Genomic DNA, 21,101 nt, shown 5'->3' with positions numbered 1-21,101 from the left:
GCTGATGATTTGCTTTGCTCCATTTTTGTTTACCAGTGTTTGTCTTCTCCTTTTAGAGGCTTGCATACCACTTTCTGCCACTCACAAGTGAATAAATTAAGGTTGTTGTCCCTGGGTGGTGTTGGTATTGTTGTTATTATATTGATGTGTTGTTCTCAATTCCACACTCCCCAAAAAATTAGTATGTTCTTTCTGTTTTCATTTTTGTTTATGTGATTATGCAGAAACGTTGCTGGTGATACCAGGACAGCAGTGGAGATGGCAGCCTTACAGTAACTAGCTGAGAAATTCTGCCTTTCGAATCCTCAGCCCTTCTGTATCCATTTGTTCCCATTTCAAAGGTGATTTGCCTTTTAGTTGACTTTATTTTAATCAAACATGTGTGAGCACAAGGCTGTGTTGTGGATGTGTTATTTATAGCCCTACAGTGTCAGGTGCAAAGTGATCTGATCAACAGCTACTGGTCAGGTTAAAAGAAAAACCACCTCAGGGTGAAGGTTATACAAATGACATAACTCTGTGTAGGCGAAGGTGCAGGTGTGTGATGTCTGGATTTTGGGGTGAGGGAAACTCATTACTGGTGGTGAAACTGTTGAAGGCTGGTTTTGTGTTGTTGGAGTACCCATCCTCTGTATTTACTGGCAATTTACCCTTGGGCAGTGAATGCTGGAAGATACAAGCAGGGAGGTGAGAGAGCTTTACTGTCTGACAGCACATCTCAGTGCCCTGGAAGCTGCAAGCCTCTTGCTGAAAAGTGAAACAGAGGGCAAAAGCTAATTAGCTGCTTTGCAGTTTTTTTCTCCATGAAAAGGTCATTTTTTATTTCACCACCAGTGCACTGGTTCTGCACAATGGGTGCAAGAGGCAGGGTGAGCAAAATGACAGGACTCTTCCCCACTTGCAGCTCTGGGATAAGGTGGTACCTGTGCCCTCTCCCAGCACTGTGCTGAGACTGTATACAAAGCTGGACAGGTTCTGTGTGGCTTGGGCTGCTCCCACATCTGTGATTTCTGGTGCAGATATCTGGCACCTCACTCATCTGGAGCAAGGCAGGGTGTTATGTCACCCAGCTTTTGTGAATGCCTGACATTTCCTCTCCTTTGGGCAAGAGCTGGAAAGGAAGTCAGTTTATTTAGAAAAGGATTTTTTTTTCTGTTTACTTCTGTCTATTCATACTCTTGGTAGCAAACATATTCCTTCTTCCGTGTGAAACATCTGGCTAAATTATAAATGTGAGGAAGTAGCTGAAGAAATGGCTTAACTGAATTTTTATTTAGTTGTTAATTTTGCAGCTCTGATTTCTAAATTCTACACTTCATTGTGGCATAGCCACATAGAGCCTCATATTGCTGTGCAAATAAGCAAATAGTGATAATAACAGAAGGTCCTATTCTTAAAAACCTGAGCTTAAATTTGGTGTTCTGCATTGAGGCAGGCAGTGCTAAAGGAAAGTGCTTCCCCATGCAAAGCCCTCAGGAGCCACCCGGAGCAGTCCAAGTGCTCAGCCTGAATCCCAAGTTTTTCAGTTCCTCCAGCTCTGGCCTTGTTTTTAGGTGAGAAAACAGTGATTAAACCTTCCCTGTGTCTGGAAATGTCATGAAAGTGGACAGGGATGTGTAAAGAGACCTGCTTACTGTCCAGTGCCAGACAGCTTTTGTGCATCAGCTTTCTCTAGGGGTCTGGAGAAATTCTAATTTTAATTAGAAACATCACTCAGCAAGACAGGGGAGCAGTTTTTATCTTCTCTGCTTCTGTAAACGTATACAAATGTAAATGAACATTGATTTTAATTTTTCAAATTATGTGTCCACAGACTTTGTTTCAGCAAAAACAAATCTTTCAGATTTAGTTATGCAACCCAGAATACCTTTTGGATATGGTTCTTTAGCTGGTAGCTTTGTAAAATCTGGATATAAGGTACAAGGTGGCTTTCCCAATTGGACTCTGCAACTTGTTAGATAAGTTTGTAGCCAGGAATCAGTTCCTCCTTGCTCCCCCAAGTGTTTGAGAAAGTAGTTTTTAGGTTTGTGGTGTGAATGGTCTGGCAAAGGGCTCTGCCCTCCTTTCCTGGGGATGCTTTGCCCCTGAGCCATGTGCCTGGTGCTGCTCTGGAGCTGTGGAGAGTGTTTGGTGTTCTGTGTGGTTACCTGATCCAGGTAACAGTCAGGCCCCTAAGACATTCCTGTGTTGCTTATGCCAGGAGGAGCACATGCCCAGAGTGCGCTCAGGTTTGCTCTGTGCCTGCAGGTACAGGGACCTGCCCTGAGAGAGAGACAGAGTCTGAGCCCTGCATGGTGGTGCTGAGGATCCACCATCGCACCAGGAAAGGCAGGATCAGCCACAAAGGCTTTTTTCCTCCCATCTCTCAGTATTTTTCTCATGGTAGGAGTTCTCATGTAGTTTACCACGTTCCTTTATGTGGTTGAATACAGCTAGGAAGTAAACTGGTGCTTGAGTTGAAAATTTTTTCTCAGCTCCTGTACTTTTCCAGTTCAACCCTTTTTTATCCACTAGCTGGCTTTGCAAGAAGACACAAAGGAAAATTTGGAAACTGTAACTGAATTATTTTTGTTGTGTCAAGCAATGGAATGATTTATTCAAAGCTGAGTGTGGGAAGGAAATCTGATATGATGAGCCAGGGGCAATCCTTCTGTTAATTATCTCTCTCCCCTCCCATGACCGCAATCTTCCCTCTGTCATTCTTTCTCACTCTCACACTTTCTAAACATTTTCTCTTGCTACAAAAGGGTGGTAAATATAGGAGGTGTTTTTGAAGTACCTGAAACTGCTCCCTGAGCAGGGATGATCTAACACCGCACACGATGCAACCCTTGCATAGGGAACGGCACATAAGGTTCATGTTGCCATGGATGTGCTATAAGCAATCTAAGTATTGATGCACAAACAAAAATACAAACAATGGAAAAACTGCTTGCAGTGTGCATTGGTCTTCAAAGTCAGTAGCAGAACTTACTGCAGAGGGAACCTCCCCAAGATCCTCTGACTTTAAGAGTACAGCTTGGCTGTACCTAGCCAAGGTGAAGTCTATGCTAGGTTCTGCTGGGTGGTCTCCTAGACAGTATTATCTCTACCCACAGCTCTTTGGCTTTGTACCATCACAGGTACAGTGAAGCATTTGGAACAGAAAATCGTGTAGAGAAAGAGTTAAGAGGAGATTAACAGTCATTCATTTCTTAAGGTGTGGGTACGGGTATATATCTTCACAATTTTAGCTGTAGCGGTGATGTGTACAAAGTCTACTGCTGTTGTAATCGAAACAAGTGAAATCCGCTTTCATGAATTGCAGCTGGATTCTTTCCAAGAAGCTTGGTTTCCTTTTAATGTTGGGCTATTAATTAGCTCAGCAATTCATTCTAGTTTTATTTGGAACAACTCAGCAAGTTGCCATATTTGAACTCTTCTCTAAGTGCCAGGAGTTTTCTTGAAAGAGTTCTTTCACTGCAGAAAAGTGAACATACCCATGGGAGGATGGCTTCTACTCAGGAAGATCCATCTATTCCCAGCCTACTTGCCAGCTACCATGGAAGGAAGATGTGAAGAAATATGGTGTTTCTCTTTTCCAAAGTTATTGCAAAGCAATAAGAGGTGTTCCATCCATTCATCAAAAACATTTATTTTTTACTCCAGTTTTTATGTGGTATATTAGTATTTGAAACTGATGAAGCTACATACTCATCTTGGCTGTGAGAAACTCTTGAATAAACTCACACGTTTTTCAGGGTAGATTCTGGATAAACTTTGAATCCCAGTGGCTGTTTCTGGGTGGTCTGGTTTGGTATTGCACAGACATCCTTAGCACAGCAATTTACATGGAAATATGAGATGCTGGAGGCATTGTAATGCCAATTCCTTTTTTATTATTCTTCGCTATCTAATCAGGTTTTACCAAAATCAAAGAATTCTGGTACTTAACAGGCAAAAAGCTTTCACATGTGGTATTTGTAAAGATAGCAAGGAAGAAATTTAAGGAATATTTAAACTTTGGCAATTACAAGTCATTTTATGTTGTATGTGACAACAGCACACGAGGGATGTTCCACTGTGCTCACCTCTGTGTGTGTGCACCTACAGGTGCCAGCCTGCTGTGTTACCCTTGGTTTGAAACAGAGATGTGCTTGGAGAGGGCTAGAAAGGGAATGCTCTTTCTTGCATTTCACAAATGCAAGATTTGTGCACGGTCACTGAGCCCATTGGATTACACTCTTTGCTGTAGAACTGCCCACACAACCCAGCCATGAGCAGACCTTACTGTACAGAGCACTCCATGTGCACAGAGTGGTGGAAAGTGTTCTCTGCAGCATGGAGATCATACATTTAGAGTAAGGAATAAATGCCTGTAACCTTAAAACTTGATTTTGAATGAAAAATAGAATGTTTTTTTGCTTCAGGAAGCAGGTTTTTTCCCAAGATTGGATGTCATCTCTTTTTCACTTTAAAATCAGTTGACCAAAAGGAAATCTTCACTGGTCTTTCCTATTTTTTCCCTAGAATATATATTTTTCTTTCCTTATGGGGATATTACTTGGAAGATAAAAGCTCATTGGGAAATGGAAGAGGAAAACCAGTATCTGTACTACTTCTAACTGTGTACTGTCTGCTTTTATATCAGGAGAAGTTTTCTCACCATGTATGCATTACCACAGCCTCATTTTTCTTTTTGTACCCCCATGGGCTTAAAATTAGAGGAGATCTGCCCAGGGGCTGTCCTGCCTGTTCTTATTCAGGCACAGTAGTTGCATGCAGTGTTTGGCATGGTTCTCTCCTGTTGGGTGGGTATCCCAATTCTGTCTGCCTGCCTTTGCCTTCCCCGTGTCAGGGTTAATGCTGAACCCTGGAGAGAGAGAATTATTAATGCAAAAGTCACCCCTTAGTCTGATGGCACCTACTTCTCCAATGAATGCATGTGTTGCTTCAAGCACCCAAAGTATAGCAGCTCATTGGCTCTGCATCCCTGCAGTTCCCCTTTCACAGTGTTCATTAAATATCTATCCAGAGTGTGTGGCATAAATCTTTAAAAACGAGGGTGCCCTGGAGGCCAAATGTGTGACAGGCTTTTGCAAAGAGGCTCGCTAATTGCTTTTAATTAAATCGCCTGCACTTCTGCTGGCCCGGGTGAGCGCTTTCAGCCAGCGCTGTGGTGTTCTGGCCCCTCTCTGATGTGGTGATGCCACCTGAGCAATTCTGGTCCCATGAGATGGGATGGGTTATTCAGGACATCACCCTAATTTCCACTGATTGCTTCTGACATCACAGGGGGATCAGGGGAAGAAAAGGAACTAGGGGCTTTGGCCTTTACAGTTCTATCAGCAGTTACATCCATAAACATGTGTATGTTTATATGTATGCACATGTGTGTGGGGTTACAGCTGTATTTATGAGAGTTTAATAAACAGCACCCAATGTTTGCTTAGACTCTGTGTGTAAGCCCACAGAGGGCTTGTTATGAAGTTGACACAAGTGAAAGGAGCAAGGTGCTTTCCAGGGGGTTGTGCCTCTGGATGTGAGGTGCTTCAGACAAGCTGTTTCCCTTTGATCTGAGGGAGGAGGTGCAGGGCAGCCAAAGCTTTATTATGATCTTAAAAGTTCCAAGTACATTTCTTGGTCTCCATTTAGTTTTCTTCCATGCTTGTCTTTTCTGTTTGATAAGCTAGGCTGCAATCAACTCAAGTCTCCCGTGTCAAATTCTTGTTAGCAATATGCAGTTCTGCTGACAGTGTGCTCAAATCCAGGGCTCAGTGCTTCAATTCACTCATCCAACAGCATGATGGTAATGGTGAAAAAAATCCTCCTTGGAGGAGCACCTCACGTGGGATCAGTGCTTGCAGAGAGAGGGGCTGCCCTGCTGTCCCAGTGAGCTGGGAAGTGTTTAATAGACCTGAAACAAGGTGTTAGGCTGTTATTTCTTTGTTCCTGCTTCTTTGAGGACCATCATCCATCTGGAGGTTGCAAACTGAGCTTTTGAAACAGCTGCTGTTAGAATATTGTTTGCCAGTTGGTAAATTAAGAGATGTGCAGATTTACAGCTACTGAATTTCTTCTCTGTTCTTATTTTAAGTAGCTACAATATTGTTTAAAATTCGCTAACAAATACAGATGCAGATCCCTTTCAACTAAAGCATCAAAGAAAATGAGCTCCTCTGATACATCTCACATCAGTTTTTGTTTTAGCTCCTTTCATACACTCCTGTCAAAAAGATGTCAGTAATGATTTAGATCCTGCTAAGAGAAAAGGTGCCAGCTGTTGTGAACAGCAGAGGTGTTAGGTTTGCAAAGCATTGCTGTGACCAAGTGTGCATTTCCTTTAGAGAAAGTCACCTTTTTGGAACAAGAAAGAGTCCCATATAATTCTGTGCAATCTTAATTTTTTGCAAAAATAAACAAATATTTATTTGGGTTTGGAAAGTATATTAATGGGGGTAGGAAATTTTCGACTGGAGATGGATGAGATTTTTTTTATAGATAACAATTAACATATATAAAAACATATGTTATGCTTAAGCTTTTTAATCACTTTTTAATTGCATTTAAATTAAGTCATCTTTATACTGAAATTAGTGTGTTCTGAATCTACCCATTTCTCATGCTCTTTGTCCCTGCTGTTTAGGTTTCCAGGGGCATTCTCCTTGTGCTGTTTCATAATGCTGTTATTCATGTACAGGAACTGTCACCAAAAGTCAGTGTTAGCTGGGAGCTGCAGACATGCTGCTGCTTTCCTTTGGATAGATGGCAACTGCAGTACCTCAAATGTGATTTAACATTTCTTTGGGTTTATTACTTTGTGAATGGCAGGCAGTGTGGTGTGTTAAAGGTTTCTTATGCAGTCAGCTGTCTGTTTTGTAAGATGTTGCTTGTCTTGTGCAATGTAAAACTTGGCAAATACAGATGCCATGGGATGGAGGAATGACACATGCTTCTTTCTCTGCCACTGATGCTCCTTGGGAGACAGGTTTCATCCAGGGCATGGTTGCAGACACCTCTGTATCACACACACTGGTCAGGCAGCCTCTGCTCAGTGTCTTCTGTGCCTGGAGGAGCCAAGGTCAGCCTTGCCCCACCCTCTTCTGCAGCATATACTTATACTTGCCTGGCAAGTCCACAGCTTCTGCAACCGAGTTAATGAGGATTGAGTAAACACCTTACATTGAATCCAACCTCGCTCTGTGCTTGTGGTCCAAACCCTCCACCTATGGGTAGCAGCAGAATGTCTGCACCTCAGACGAGAGCTCCTCCTAAAACACCCTGATGCAGCTGAGCAGTGCCAGGCCTGAAATCGGGATGGTGTGTTACTCATTTGTGCCTTACAGGAGCAAGTCAGGCATGTGGAAAGTAAAGAGAGGGAAGGCTGCACCTTGTGTTTTAGCTGGATTTTGTATGAGAGGTGTAGCTATATTTACTTTTTTCATGCTACGCCTCTCTGTGAGGCTCCATAGTGTATCTAAAGGGTATTTTGCCTGGCATCAGTTTTGGCACTGTCCTGGTCTTTGTGTGCCAAATGATCATCTGATCTAGTTTTGATAAGAAAGAAATCTATTCTGATTAAATATTTCCCTATCAAGATAGCTCCATCCAGTAGATCCAGACTATCTGCTGAGGTCAGAAATTAACTGTGCTGCTGCACATCTGGTGAGGTGTTGTTCTGGCTGCCTGCCCTGGTGCCAGCCTGACGGCTCTGTCAGCTCAGCTTATGTCAGTGCTCAGGCGACTGATTTGACACATATTAAATGTGTTAATTAAATGGTGGGCCAGCATGTGTTTAAAAGAACTCTCACCAAATTGATGATGTGTAGAAAAGTACCTTTGAAGGAACACCTGTGTCACTTCGCAGGTGTATTCTAGAGTAACTTCTGTCCTGATGTGCTGTTGTGGGAAAATAATACTATTATTCGGCCACTGGAGGTTCAGTCTATTACTGTTCTCTTTTCTTGGCAGTGGATTGGATTTCTCCAGAGAGGAAATTAGATTTTTCCTTCCCTTTCACTCTGTCTCTGTCCTGGGCTTACATCAATTGTTGGTTGTCTGTGCACCGCAGTGTGTGTGATAACCTTTACTTCCACGAGTTACTTCATTTGCTGTTCCCTAATAAACTGTATTTACACGTGATGCTTCTTTCCTTCTGGTGACAGCAAACACAGTCAAGATGATGTACTCCTTGTCTAAATTTGTGCAGGAATGAGTGCTGGCTTAGCCTGGGACATTTCAGCCAGGACTGAATCAGAAGTGTGCTAATTGAGAGCTGAGAAGTCTATGTAGCCCAAGGGTAGGGTCTAGTAACCAAGGGGAAATTTGTGTATATAAGCAGATATGCTGGATTTTATTTTCCTATCCCCCTTGCAGCCAGCTGCAAATTTGCTGGGAGTTATTGTTGGTTTTTTGCTGCAATTTTATCTGGTCAGCTAGCCAAAAGCTAGCTTGGGGGCCTTGTTATTGTAGGAGTATCCAGTGAGATGATTTGTTTACAGCAGAGGGCAAATCCCACAGAGAGTGTTGGAGGAAGACAAGGTCCCAGAGGTTTGAGAGAGCTTGGTGGGAATTAGGAAACACAGCAGCAGCAGGGACAGGGTCACCTCCCAGCAGTCTTCAAGATCACTGTGACGGAGGTGGCAGAGCTCACCGTGCCAAAAGGGTGACCTCAGGGAGCACGGAGGTGGTGGGACGTGCTGGAGGTGCTGAACAGCTTGGGAAACTAAATACTCTTAGAGGTTTTTTTTCTTTCCTTTTGTGCTCTGATGAAAAGCAGAGTCCAAATGCAAAATTCTTTCTCAAGGTCACATCCTGCGCTTGACTTTTGGCTGACCAGAGCAACTTCTGGGGCTGAGGCAAAAACAGCCTTGGTGCTGTGGGTTGTTACTGCCACTGGGAATTTCTGGTGTCCCACATTTTACACCTAAAGTTATGTTTCCAGAGAGTTCTCCTCAAATTATGAGTGTTTTTCACCTGACGCTCAGGTTTTTTCTCTCTTTAGAAGCAGAGGAACATCTCAGAGGGGTGCTTAGATGGAAGGAATTAAGAGTATTGGGTATGCAGTAATATAGGGAAAACTGACAGAAACTGGGGGATTTTGTTTGTTTTGTGTTGTTTTTGGTTTTTTTAATATAATGTGCAACTGTGAGTGTGAATCTAGAATCAGGCTGTCACCTTGGGGATTTTTTTCAGTGTGAATGCTGTTGGCCAAACTTCAAGTGCTTTGTCTGGGCCATTTTCTCCAAGGGATACTCCTATATAATTACAGTCCTGGTGGTTCACAGATGGAAACTGGGCAGGGAGAGAACACTGGAAAGGCACAAAAAGCTGCTACCTTGTGGTTTCAGATGGAGCTAAAACTTGCACTGCAGAGCAAGAATTTCTTTGTATTTTGGGTCTGGAGATGGGCGAGTGAATGCTAGAGAGTTGTTCAAGCAGTGCAATGTAGCCTCTTTTTCCTCTAGATATGCTATTTGCAAATGACTTAACTTCTTTATTTTTTTAAATAGAAGTATTTGCCTTTCATCCTTGTGCAAATGTTCTGAGAATAAATGTCAGTCTTTTAAGACAAACGAGGTTTCTGAAATCTGAAACAGATCATTACCAGCGTGCAAGTGTGAGATCAAGTGAGAAAGGACAGAATGTGGCTCTCAGCCCCTCCATGGCACAGACAGCTTGCCAGGTGGGATTTGGAAGAGGTGGGCTATGCAGGGCCATGCTCTGTAGCTACATAAGCTGATGTTAACCTGGTAATACTGCAGTTCTTCCTGGTCTCCTGACTGTATGTTCATAGACTGCTCCTTCCACAGCTGCAGGTGGAGAAGATGGGAGAGAAAAAACAGTTGGAAGGGGGAGAGGACAGCATTTCAGATGTCAGGCTGTGGCATACTTACATGATTTTATTTCACTTTCACATCTTTTCAGAAGAGGTTGCCTGAAAAACTGTTGTGAGGGATAGCAGCCCAGTTTGTCCATCCCAGTGCCAGGGAGAGAAGCTGTTAGCAAAGACATTTTGCCCTTTCTGATGTAAAGTCCTTGTCCCTCTTGTCACCGGTGCCTCTGCTGTATTTGCATTGGCTAACCTGCTGTCTGACCTGTGGTTTTACCATGCCTCTCTTTGCTGATGCCCAGGACAGTGACAAGGCAGTGGGGCTGAGCCCCTGGGGCGCTGCAGAGGTTCTTCAGTAGCTCCCTCACTCACACCCCAGCAAACCTGAGTGCTTGTGGGTGTAACATATCCAGCCCCAGGACCCAGTTTCCACATTTCCCAGCCAGAGGTGCAATATGCTGTGCAAGGAGTCTCGTGTTCAGTGCCTTGTGCCTGTGGGGCCCAGGCCTGGATGACACCTGCAGTAAGACAGCTGCCCTCAGGCTGGCTTGTGCTTACAGCAGTGCAGAGCAGTTTTGCCTTAGGGATTGTCTGGGTCCAGCCTGTTTGGCCACTGCTGCTGAGTGCCTGTTGCCTGTGAGAGAGGCTGTCCCACGTGTCCTGAGCGTGCCTGGTTTCACTGCCCGAGTACCGCAGGTTGGATTTGCGCGCAGGTTTCAACTTGCCCCTGCAATCACTTGCCTGGGACTTAAGGAAATCGGGCCTCAGCTGGATCCTCTGACTGAGCTGCATGGAGCAGAGATGCTGGGCAAAGAAGCAAAATCCTTTACATGCACGTCTTCTTGCGCACACGAAATTTTCCAAGAAGTGCAAATGGATGTGTCTGGGAGTTTTTGGCATTGATGAGGATTTCCATGAGTAGTGTGTATGATGAGGGTTTGCTCCACGCTCCACCAAGTAATTGAGATGGAAACATTTTCATTGATTCGAGGAGCTGGAGCTTGCTTGCTCCATTTGCCATGGGTGGGCAAAGCTCATCTCAGTCTTGTAGTGATTTTGTCTGAGTCGGTAGTTTTGTCATGTGAACTGGGTGGAAATTGTTGCAGCCTCAGAGGCCTGGTGCCTGGGGGCATGGAGGCCCCGGTGTGAGCATCAGCTCGGTGCCTTTCCTGCTGCTGGGGCAAGGCTGCTGCGGCGGGTGGCTTTGCTGCAGAGGTGGGAAAGGGTTGACTGATAGATGCTTGCTAAGAACTGCAGTGCTGAATCTTTTATCATATAAAATTGAAGCCAGATATGTTGGAAAGTCAGTGGGCTGTCCTAATATGTAAAACATTTCAACAGAGATGTGGCATTTCATATGCTGCTGGTGTTGCTTGAAAGTCACGCTCACCCAGCTACAGCAGGGGTTATTTTTTTGTCATCTCCAGCTTTTTTAGAGGAAAGGGCAGAAACTGATCATATGCATGTGATAATCCAGAGAAGAAAATAGAGGGTAAACAATCTCTGAAGCTGTTTCCTTTCTATGAAATGAGTAACTGCTGCATGTGGAGTTTTCTACTGTACACCAGTGACTTAATAAAATACACTTTTATTATTTGGTCACCTCTCCCTGACTTTATATAAAAGTTGGTATCTCAGTTATTTTTATATTTACTTGATACTAACTTGAGCAATGCAATTAAAATGCCAAAGCCTTACGTATCTAATGCAGACTTCCCGTTTCTATAGCAACAAAACTCGACCTTGTACTTAATGAAGGAATATTGGAGTGTGAGTAACTGTGACTTTAAGGTTTAGAGAAACAAACAGAAGCACTTCATATTTGGAGATTAGAGAAATAAAACGGAAGTGACCTCTTTGCATAGAACAAAGAAAAATTTCCTAGGCTTGGGATACTTCATTAGGAAGAATGAAACCATATTAATGTCATAAGGAGCTCTGTGTTTTAATCTTGTTTACCAAACTAAAATGTAAAAGCCTTTTACAGCATGTGAGAGTCTTTGAGGGCTTTTTCTCCCCCTTTTGTTTCCAAAGCTGCTGTGTTTGCGGTTAGGCTAATGAAAATTTGGGCTGCCTGACAGCAGATATATTTTCCTTTTGCGCTGGCAAAAATCCATTGGTAATTTTGTATTGGCTGAAAATAAAGGGAGCAAAACTTGTGGTGTTTAATCCTACATTTGATCTACAAGCTAGTTCATGGTCAGTTAGTTTAAATCTGTGTCACAGTGATAAATGCAAACTGCAGGTTAGAGAGTGACTGAAGGAGCAGGCTGTCATCTCTTCCTATTTTCTTGCAGCTTTTCAGTTAAAATTTTAATAACCATTAAATTCTAATTTAAAACCACTATAGGAAACACCCCATAGAAAAGCAACAATGCTTTTGGCAACATATCACAAATGTTTACTGGCCTCTTTCTGTATCAACGTTCCAATGAGTGCTACACAACATTTGTGGCAGGTTTATTGAGCTAAAGTATTAGTCTGTGCAAGTGAATGTGGGCAAATGGGAAATATGAAATACAGGCTTCTATTGCAATCTTACTGGTGAAAAAAAAAATCCAAAAGCCAGTCCAGTTTTTGTGTTTTCTATTTCTTCTGTGACTTTCTAAAATTTTGTTGTTAGGCTGTGATTCTGATAAATTCATCTTCTGATCTGACTGAGCAAAACCAGCCAGAATTCAGGGTTTAAGGAAACATTTGATCTAGTGAACTGAGTTTTATCTACTCACTTGTCACAAGACAGCTGAGGCAACCAAACCGTGAATTGTCACTGTTTGAATTGACAGTTGCCTGATAAATTGCCCCACAGCAAAAGGAAGGATGGAGGACAGGATAAGACAGATGGGAGGTTGGCTTGTTTGAAAGTTGATCAAGATAAGCTATTGGGAAAAGCAAACCCAGAAACAACACGCTCAGCAAAATCCAGCTTGGAATTGGCTGAGTTGGAGCATATTAAGCTGTGGGCAGGTGGCATCCCATTTGAGCTGGGAGCCTGCATCCTGCTGAGAGCTGTACTCTTCTGCCTCCCAGCAAACTGTTTGGAAAGGCAGGTGGTGTCTCTGAGAAGTGTAAAAAGGCATGACCCAAGATCATTGACTTGTGTTTAACTATACATTCCCTTTTAAAAATAAACACCTTATTCTTTAGCAAAATGCTTCTCTAGGCAGAGACTGAAGGAAATCTGGCAATGGGGATACGGCAGGTATATGGAAGTTGCAATGTTTGCACCACAGCCACCTGTTAATGGGCTTCTCTAGAGCCTAAATATAGGAGGAAGCAAAATGTGTTTGATTCTGCATAGCTTTGACCAAAGCTGCTGAAGGACATGAACTCCCTTAACATTTCCAAGAGATGCTCTGGTGGTGTCTTTGCTGGTGGGGGCTGACTGTCTGTGTATTCTGTGTTTCAGGGATAGAGCTCTGTCCTCCCGGGCACCGGTTCATGATCACCATGGTGGCGAGCTTCATCGAGATGGCAGGGCAGTTCCTCATGCCAGGGCTGGCTGCCCTCTGCAGGGACTGGCAGGTCCTCCAAGCAGTCATCATCTGTCCCTTCCTGCTGATGCTCTTCTACTGGGTGTAAGTATTCCTTCCTCCTGCCAACGAGCTCCTGGTGTTAGACATGGGAGATGCTCCACTGTCGGGAAGTGTGTTTGCTTCACAATACATGTGAGCCTTTCTCTTTGTTCTTCCATTCATCTTGTGCAAAGCCTTGACTTTGAAATAAGAAAGAATAACTTTATAATCTGCTGTAGCATGGACATATGCTACACCCTGTGACACAGTGGGCACTTGGGAGATAATTCCCTTTCCACTGAGGTGAAGTTGTATTTTGTTATTATTCTGGCTGTCACTTCCCCTTTAAAGACTAAAATAGTTCTTGAGAGGATGCATCCCAGCCTAGCTGTTGTCAGATTGTGACTGCATGGCTATATTTTCTCTTAATACCTATGTTGTGGTTTTGGACGGACACTGTTGGTTTCTTTGATCCAAGAAAAGTTACAAATAACATCTGTCAGCCCTGGAACAAGCACACTTGGATGTTTTGTCTGCATGAGGTAGTCAGCCCTGAGCTAGACTTGATTTTGCCCAAATTAGCACAAACTATGCTGAAGTCTGGGTGGCTGGCCTATGCCAGGCAGTGGCTTGGGATTGCTCCTACAAGGAATTCCCCACTCCCAGCTGGTCCCAGTCCTCTCTGCCTGTGGCACTGTGGTGTTGGTACGGCTGTCCTGAGACAAGTAGGGTGGTTTTCACCTTGGGAATAGTGCCAGGTCCATCCCCACCATGACATTACAAACATTCCAAAAAACCTTCCTTTGTTGTTCTGTCTTAACAGTGACACGCAGTGGCGGCGTAAGACAACAGAGGCTTATGAGAACAGTGTTGTACAAAACCATGACAATAAGAACATCAACAGGTTTAAAATACTGGGTTATTGTACACTGAGAAAAATGAGTTAAAAGGCCACTACTCTGCGCAGGACCAAGCTTGTTAGGTACCATGGTGAGCCTGGCTGTAATGCCTGACAAGTTACAACATGTAAGAAGTTGTTACAGTATGTAACAGTTATATTTAGTAACCCTCAGTGGGGATTTCACTGATTATTCCCAAGGTAGACATGCTTGCCACAGCTTGGGCAAAATGCGCACTAAGGAGAGTTATGAGTCCCTTGAAAGGTAATGGCAGCAGAGGTGGGGGGTTACCCGTATTCCAACATACAACATTTAAATAGCCTCATCTTGGAGGTGTTAGTCTTGATAAATAACAAAGAGTGCTTTTGTTAACCTATGATGCTCTTCTTCCCTCCCTTACCTGCTGTATGTTATACAGATGCTGGTCTGCTCCAAACCTTCATGTAGTAATGCCCACCAGCTGAAATACCTGATGTCCACTTCTGGATAAAACACTACATCAAACAGAATTTTTACAGACATCTGTGTCCAAAAGGATGGTACAGTAGGATGGAGATGCCTAATGAACATGGCATAGAGAACAGGCATCCCTCAGCAGTCTTCTGGAGGCCACCTTTTCCAGGTGGCTTTGGTAGGGTCTCACACATTCCTGTTGAGAGGTCATTCCTGAGTGACATTGAAAGGGACAGGAAATGCTAAAAATTATTCTGCAATCTGCAAGAGCTCTGTGGCTTTTTAGCTGGGCAGGGCAGGCAAACCAAGCTGATAAGTCCCCCTTATACACTGTGGAACACAGCAGCTTGATAATAGCTGGTAATAGCCAGAGGATCAGCATTTCTGTTGCCCAAGGTTTGTGCATTTGCAGAAATGAACCTTGGTTGGAATTCCTCTTTGATTATATTGTCAGTACAGTATGTACTTTTCTCTTAGGCTTTTCGCTTCCATCTGTTGCATATTCTCTAGGAAGTGTTACCATTTTATTACCACTTTCTTTCCTCCCAAATGGAATGTGGACCCACAGCATGTGTTGCTGATAAAGGAAGAAAACTAACTGATTGGTAATAAAAGAAGAACTGGAGAACTGCACTACTTGTTAATTCCTCATCATGTACCCAAAGCAGTGAGTCCAATAACAGATGCTTCAAATAGCCCCTGTACTGCCCCCTCCTTCCTCTGTGCTCTCTTTACTTCCATCTCCTGCTGTGAGAGTGCTGTTTGCTCCTCCAGGACAGGGCTTAGCCCTCTTCCCACCCATGGTTTTGCTCTTCTGTCAGCCACATGCACATGGCAGGACATACAGTCCCTAGGAGGTGCATGGCTGAGTGGATTGGGAAGCTGGGCGTGGATGGGGGAAAAGGGAGAGGCAGCAGATTTGTCCAGGAGTGATGGGCAGATGGGCTTGGATAAAAAGGCATGGAGTAGATGCTCCTACTGAGCTCTTAGGTCATTCTGGAAGGGCAGAAAGGTACCCATATAAGCCAGACATGGGCACAGGGTTTGTGTCAGGTGTATAAAGATAATTTAATAGAAGTTAGACTCCTTTCAAGTGCATGTGTGTATCAGAGCCATAAGGGAAGGGGAGCTCCAGTTATACAGAGAACATATTTCTTCTCCTTTGAGCAAAGGAAGATCCAGACAGGATGATGCCATGAATGTCAGTAAAGGTATCAATAATTTGAAATAAACTCCTCCTTCACTCTAACCAAAACTGAAAGAGATGGGAAGAGGTGGCTGGGTTTTTTTCTGGTGCTCTTGGATAGGACTTACTTGCACCAAGACACAAAGTTGCAATAACTGGATTTGTTGACCTGAGGCAGACCCCTAATTGATAACACATTACAATCTTTCCATGGGCATCCATTTTCCATCCGTCTGTCCAGAATCACAGTTCTTCTTCCAGCTACTTGTGGTACCTTCCTGGTCTTTGTCAAGGATTCTTCTGTTCTCTAAGGATTTCTCAAACTTAAGATCTTTTTCTCCCCAGTGTGCCTTCCAATTATCCTCCTCTCCCAAGCAGCAGCAGCTGTGGAACTTCTTTTCCTTGACTGTAAAAGTGTGGCCCTTTCCTTGCTGATGGAAGAGGTAGCAGACTATCAACCAGCTATTCAAGGAAAATACTGAAAACCAAAGTTCAGCAGGAAGGAGGGCATGCATTGGCTGTGGTTCACCAGGGACAAACTGTCTGCACACCTCGGAGCAGGAACACTGAGGGAGCTTGGTGTACTGCTCTAAGGGAGACAGGAAACGAAGGATGGGGTGGCACAGAGGGGTTGTGGTCATGCTCTGTTTAAAACAATGCAGCTGATGGGAACTGTAAGCCAAAGGAATGACACGAAAGGTGACCAAAAGCTGAACTTTGTCATATTAGCTCAAAAATATGTATTACTTTTCACAGCCTCACCTATGCTAACGGCTGAAGTCACCCAAATTCCAACCTAAACATGAAATGACATCACCTGTAACTTAACCTTTTCCCTTCTCTCAAATAAAACACTATAAATGTAGCTTGAAGGTCAGAGGAGATTTCACCTTTGTATCCTGGGACCGTCGATGGGCTGTACCTATCTGCTCTCTCACCACCTGTTGTGTAGGACCCGAACACTCAGCAATACCAAGTGCTTCTTCAGGAAATTCAAAAAGCAAGCTTGTGTTTGTGATCATGCTTTTAGTGCTATTTGGTCATCTCACAATTTAATGCATTTGTCAATGGCTCTGTTATTCATACTTTAAGTATTATTGGTGTGTGCTTCCAGAGACTGTATTTGTCAGCAACCCAAGAACCTGCGTTCCTGTTGCTGAATAAGTGACACTTTTGCATCTGGCTGAGAGATCTATTGAACGTGACAGAACTTCTGCCCTGGCCATGAGAGGCCATTGGGTGCAACCAGACTTAGTGTGTCACACTGAGAATTTGTGACCGTGGGAGCTCTTACTGAATGTGACTGGACTGATGACCTGGACTCAAGGCAGCCCACGGATTTTTAAGTGTCCCTGAGGAACCTCTCACTGCTCACACTGAGTGATGGGGCACCTGAAAGATGCTAGGCTTCAGCACTTCCACTTTGAGAAACCTGCAGGAGCCAGAAGATAAGAGACATTTTTGTCCCCAACCTCATGGCTCCTTTCCTTTCCCTACATGTGGGTGGTCATCACAGAACTTGTTGTTTGGAACCTGTAAGCAGACTGTTGAAAATCTAAAACTTATAGGCTGGTGGCTGAGGCCGTACCCTCTCCAGGCAGGGCCAAGCATGCAGAGATTTTGCATTCAAAAAATTCTTAGTACTTTAAAAAAATGCTTTTTCTTTACAAGACACTCTGCTGGAAGATGTGCCAAATCATCTGTGCAGGATGAGGGGTAGTAAATAGGCTGTCAAGCTGAATGGCTGTCATCATAGTTGTTATATATTTTTATTGGCTGATAACATTTTGATTGCTGTCTGCCTGAGTTCTCTCCTTTTTATTTCTTCTTCCAAAAATACTTTCTCTATCTCAGTTGGAGGCTTTGCTAAGGCATCTTCCATATTGTATCAGCCCTAAGAGACAGTACAATAATGGTGCAATTAACTGCTTAGAAGTACTAAGAAGAAGTACAAGAACTGGGCAGTATCCACAGCAAAAATCAGTGCTTTGAGAAGGAAATTTGAGGCTTTATTAGGTATTTGAAGTTAAAAGTAGTTCTTAAATTTGTTTTTAGTAAGGTCTTTTGGAAGAGTAGTAAAAACAAGGTCTTAACATGAAAAAAATATACTTATTGAGTGAGATCTGAAAGTTTTCATGTCTATAGAAGTATGGGAGGTTTTGGGGTTTTGTTCTAAGAGCTACGTATTTCTTTTGATTTTGTATTAAAATAAACTCATTTGGAAAAAAAGGGAAAGTGCCAGTTAAGCTCACTAATCTGGTTAATATCAGCACTTGAAAGAAACAACTGGATGGAAAATTCACTTTTTAAACTGTATGCATGTATATTTTTTTAAGGCAATTTACAAAGTATTATCTTTAGTAGGGGAAGCTTATCATCCTAAGAAGTAATTCTTCTCTTTCATCTGTCTTTAAAAGAGAACCCAAATTACTTCTGTCAGCTGTTTTCTTTCTTTGGTCTGAATTACCATGTGTGAACGGCGCATCTCATTCATTCCCTTCTTGGCAGCAAATTCTATTGCAGACAGTGCTGCCTCTTCCTCTCATTTATTTCCAGCTATATTAATGGACAGAGCATCTGTAACATGTTATAAAATTCCAACATGTTGTATTTCCATGTGATAGGATATTTCCTCTACAGTTTGTGAATCAGGGTGAAAGAAAATACCGTAAATTTGCACATTCTGAATCTGTTTTCACTTTTTTTTTTTCATAAATTATTCTTCTGTATTTTGAAATAATAACATAGTTTCTGAGTGGTTAAAAGAGCAGCTAAAACTCTACCAGTTCATCCTCTGACAGAACCTTGGAAGCAGCTCTAACCTGTTTTCCCTCTTTAAAGTATTTTCCCAGAATCTCTTCGGTGGTTGATGGCTACACAGCAGTTTGAGGCATCCAAGGAACTGATCCTCCAGTTCACGCACAAGAACAGGATGAACACAGAAAGCGACATCAAAGGAGTGGTGCCTGGTGAGTTGGACAGACAATTGCAAATCCCCCAGCTCTTCTCTAAAGGCTGCACATGGCACTACTGTCCAGAATTAATCTATTTATTGCCTGTAAATCATCTCATCCATTCATTCATTCATTCATTCATTCTGTTTTTCTTGAAAATCCATTCCAAACTCCAGCACTGTGTTAAAAAGTACATGGCCTGTTGAACAGTCCTAGTAATTATAGTCTTGTCTTGCAGTGCCGTGTGTCTTTAGAGACATCTCTTGAAGAATTTTACCACGGCTACAAGAGTGCGCCTTCAGCTCTGTGTGCCTCTGGAAACTGTTAAGGAAGCTGCTTGCTGGGATCCTGCCCATCACCCAACACTTACTCTGTTGGTTTGGAGAAGCAGCAGCACTCAAATCCCCTATACTAAAGTGCCAGCCCCATGGGAAACTTAAACTACATTAGAGTTTCTCTTTAAAGCCTTGCTCCAAGAGCTGTTTTTCTTTCCTCTCCTGCATCATCTGAGTGATGCTGCTTTAGGGATGGGGGGTTGCTGCAAGTGACAGTTTTCACTTGAGAGTCTAAAGTATCAATTCCGTGGTTTACTGATGCTTTTGGAAAGAGCTGGCTCCTCTCATCACTGAAATTGTCACTGAAATAGCCAAGATCCTGTCTTGCAGGTTGCTGTGCAGAAGAGACTCCGTGCATCTGTGTATGTGTGTTTGTCTTATTACAACAAAGGCAAAGAGCTTCTGGATCTTTATCTCACTAGTGCCCCTGTCAGATTTGGTTCAAGCTCCCCTTTTCCTTCTCACAGGCTTGATACTGCCCATAAACACCCATTTTGCACTGTGATTTGCAGTCTGTATCAGACTACCCAGTTGTCAGAAAATGGTGGAAACATTTCCCACTTTTCCAGCACTACCTGTTCTGACCCTGGGGGCTGCAGGGGAACCTCAGCCAGTTGCTCTGCCAGTGAGTGGATGTGATGCTTCTGCACTTGTCTGATCCTTGTCAATGGTCTCTAGGGTAGTTTCTGTCAGTGAGTGTTAAAGGCATTAGTCAGCACTGGAACAGGTTTAATCCAGGGTAGAAAACTGTCACCATTAACATCAGTGCCTAATGAATAAAGCAGTCTCCATCAGCGAGGGATGAAAAGCCCAGTTCAGGATCTCTGCTATGCTTACCCATGTCATGGGTGTGATTTTTGGTGCAGTCGGCACACCGGTGTTAATTAGCTGGCTTGCATGTAATTGTGTGTCTGGGGTTACAGTTCCTGGATCTGCACCACACAACATGGCTTTGCAGTATAAATACCATTTTTCTGGTAAAGTTCTGAAAAGCATTAGGGGTGTGAGAGCTGTCATTAACCTGTTGATCTGCATCCCCCTCCCCCCCACCTCATTTTTACGGGTCATCCTCGGAATAGATGATGGATCTTGAGAAATTATGGGTCCCTGAGCCAGCAATTGGTTTTGGAGTTTCCCAATGAATTCCTAAATTTGGCTTTTGTCAGTCAGCTTCTTGAATTTGCAGATGAAATAAAATGTATTTTAGGGGAAAGAAAAAACAAATTACCTGAGTTTCCTTTAAGGAATATAATAAAGACACAACTGTGTGCTTGAGGGATTTAGTTAAGCCATGTATAATGGTATTGCCCATGGAGGAATGCTAAATGTCAAAATGGCTTTATGACTATTATTTGTGACTGATTACTTTTCTCAGCAGTTTCATGGCAGGAGTACACTCCTGTTTAAGGAGGTGACTCCCTTTCTTGAGAAAAAAAAGAGCATTATTTCACATCTTGATACTGTGGATCCTCTGACTGCAAATACATTTAGATATAGCAGTTGTCAGTACAACACCATTTGCAATTCATAAATGATTCAGAACATGGCCATTTCTGCCTCCTTGTTAATGATGAGATTGTTGGGATTTTTTTATTTCTTCCCTCACTTTTTCTCTTTAAACTCTTTCTGTAGCCCCACACTTAAGGGCTTTTCTGATGCAGCCCTGGAGGGAAGCTGCATTTCTGTAGGAAGAGAGGAGCAGTACCAAAAGCATGAAATAAGATGAACTATAAACTACTGAAGGAAAGACCACCTCTCTCATTCTGGGTGCATGGGGGTGTTGATGGTCTGTGTGAGGACAGGAGAATAGTAGGATTCTTGAATTAAGAACGTGAGCAAGCTGCAGACCTTGTATCAGTGGGTCAGTAAGGAAGAGGAACCCTCTCTCTGCTCTTGTGTGCTGTAATAACGTGTGCATAGCTGCTCTAGCATGGAATGGGTAGAAAAC

General features: G+C 43.2%; 1 protein-coding gene across 2 annotated transcripts in view; it reads left to right on the top strand.

The window, feature by feature from the left end:
* The window catches only part of SLC22A23 (solute carrier family 22 member 23), a 107,359-nt gene that overhangs the window by 59,379 nt on the left and 26,879 nt on the right, over positions 1-21,101 (top strand). For both annotated transcript variants that reach the window (XM_086900498.1, XM_023919898.2), the window contains exons 4-5: positions 13,221-13,389; positions 18,706-18,833. In XM_086900498.1, the coding sequence (XP_086756624.1) occupies positions 13,221-13,389; positions 18,706-18,833 (297 nt within the window). The remainder of the gene's footprint in view (positions 1-13,220; positions 13,390-18,705; positions 18,834-21,101) is intronic.

This window comes from Cyanistes caeruleus, chromosome 1 (assembly GCF_971803275.1).
Source record: "Cyanistes caeruleus chromosome 1, bCyaCae1.hap1.1, whole genome shotgun sequence".
In the NCBI taxonomy this organism is placed as follows: Eukaryota; Metazoa; Chordata; class Aves; order Passeriformes; family Paridae; genus Cyanistes; species Cyanistes caeruleus.
This window is presented reverse-complemented; position numbering and strand designations above follow the sequence as displayed.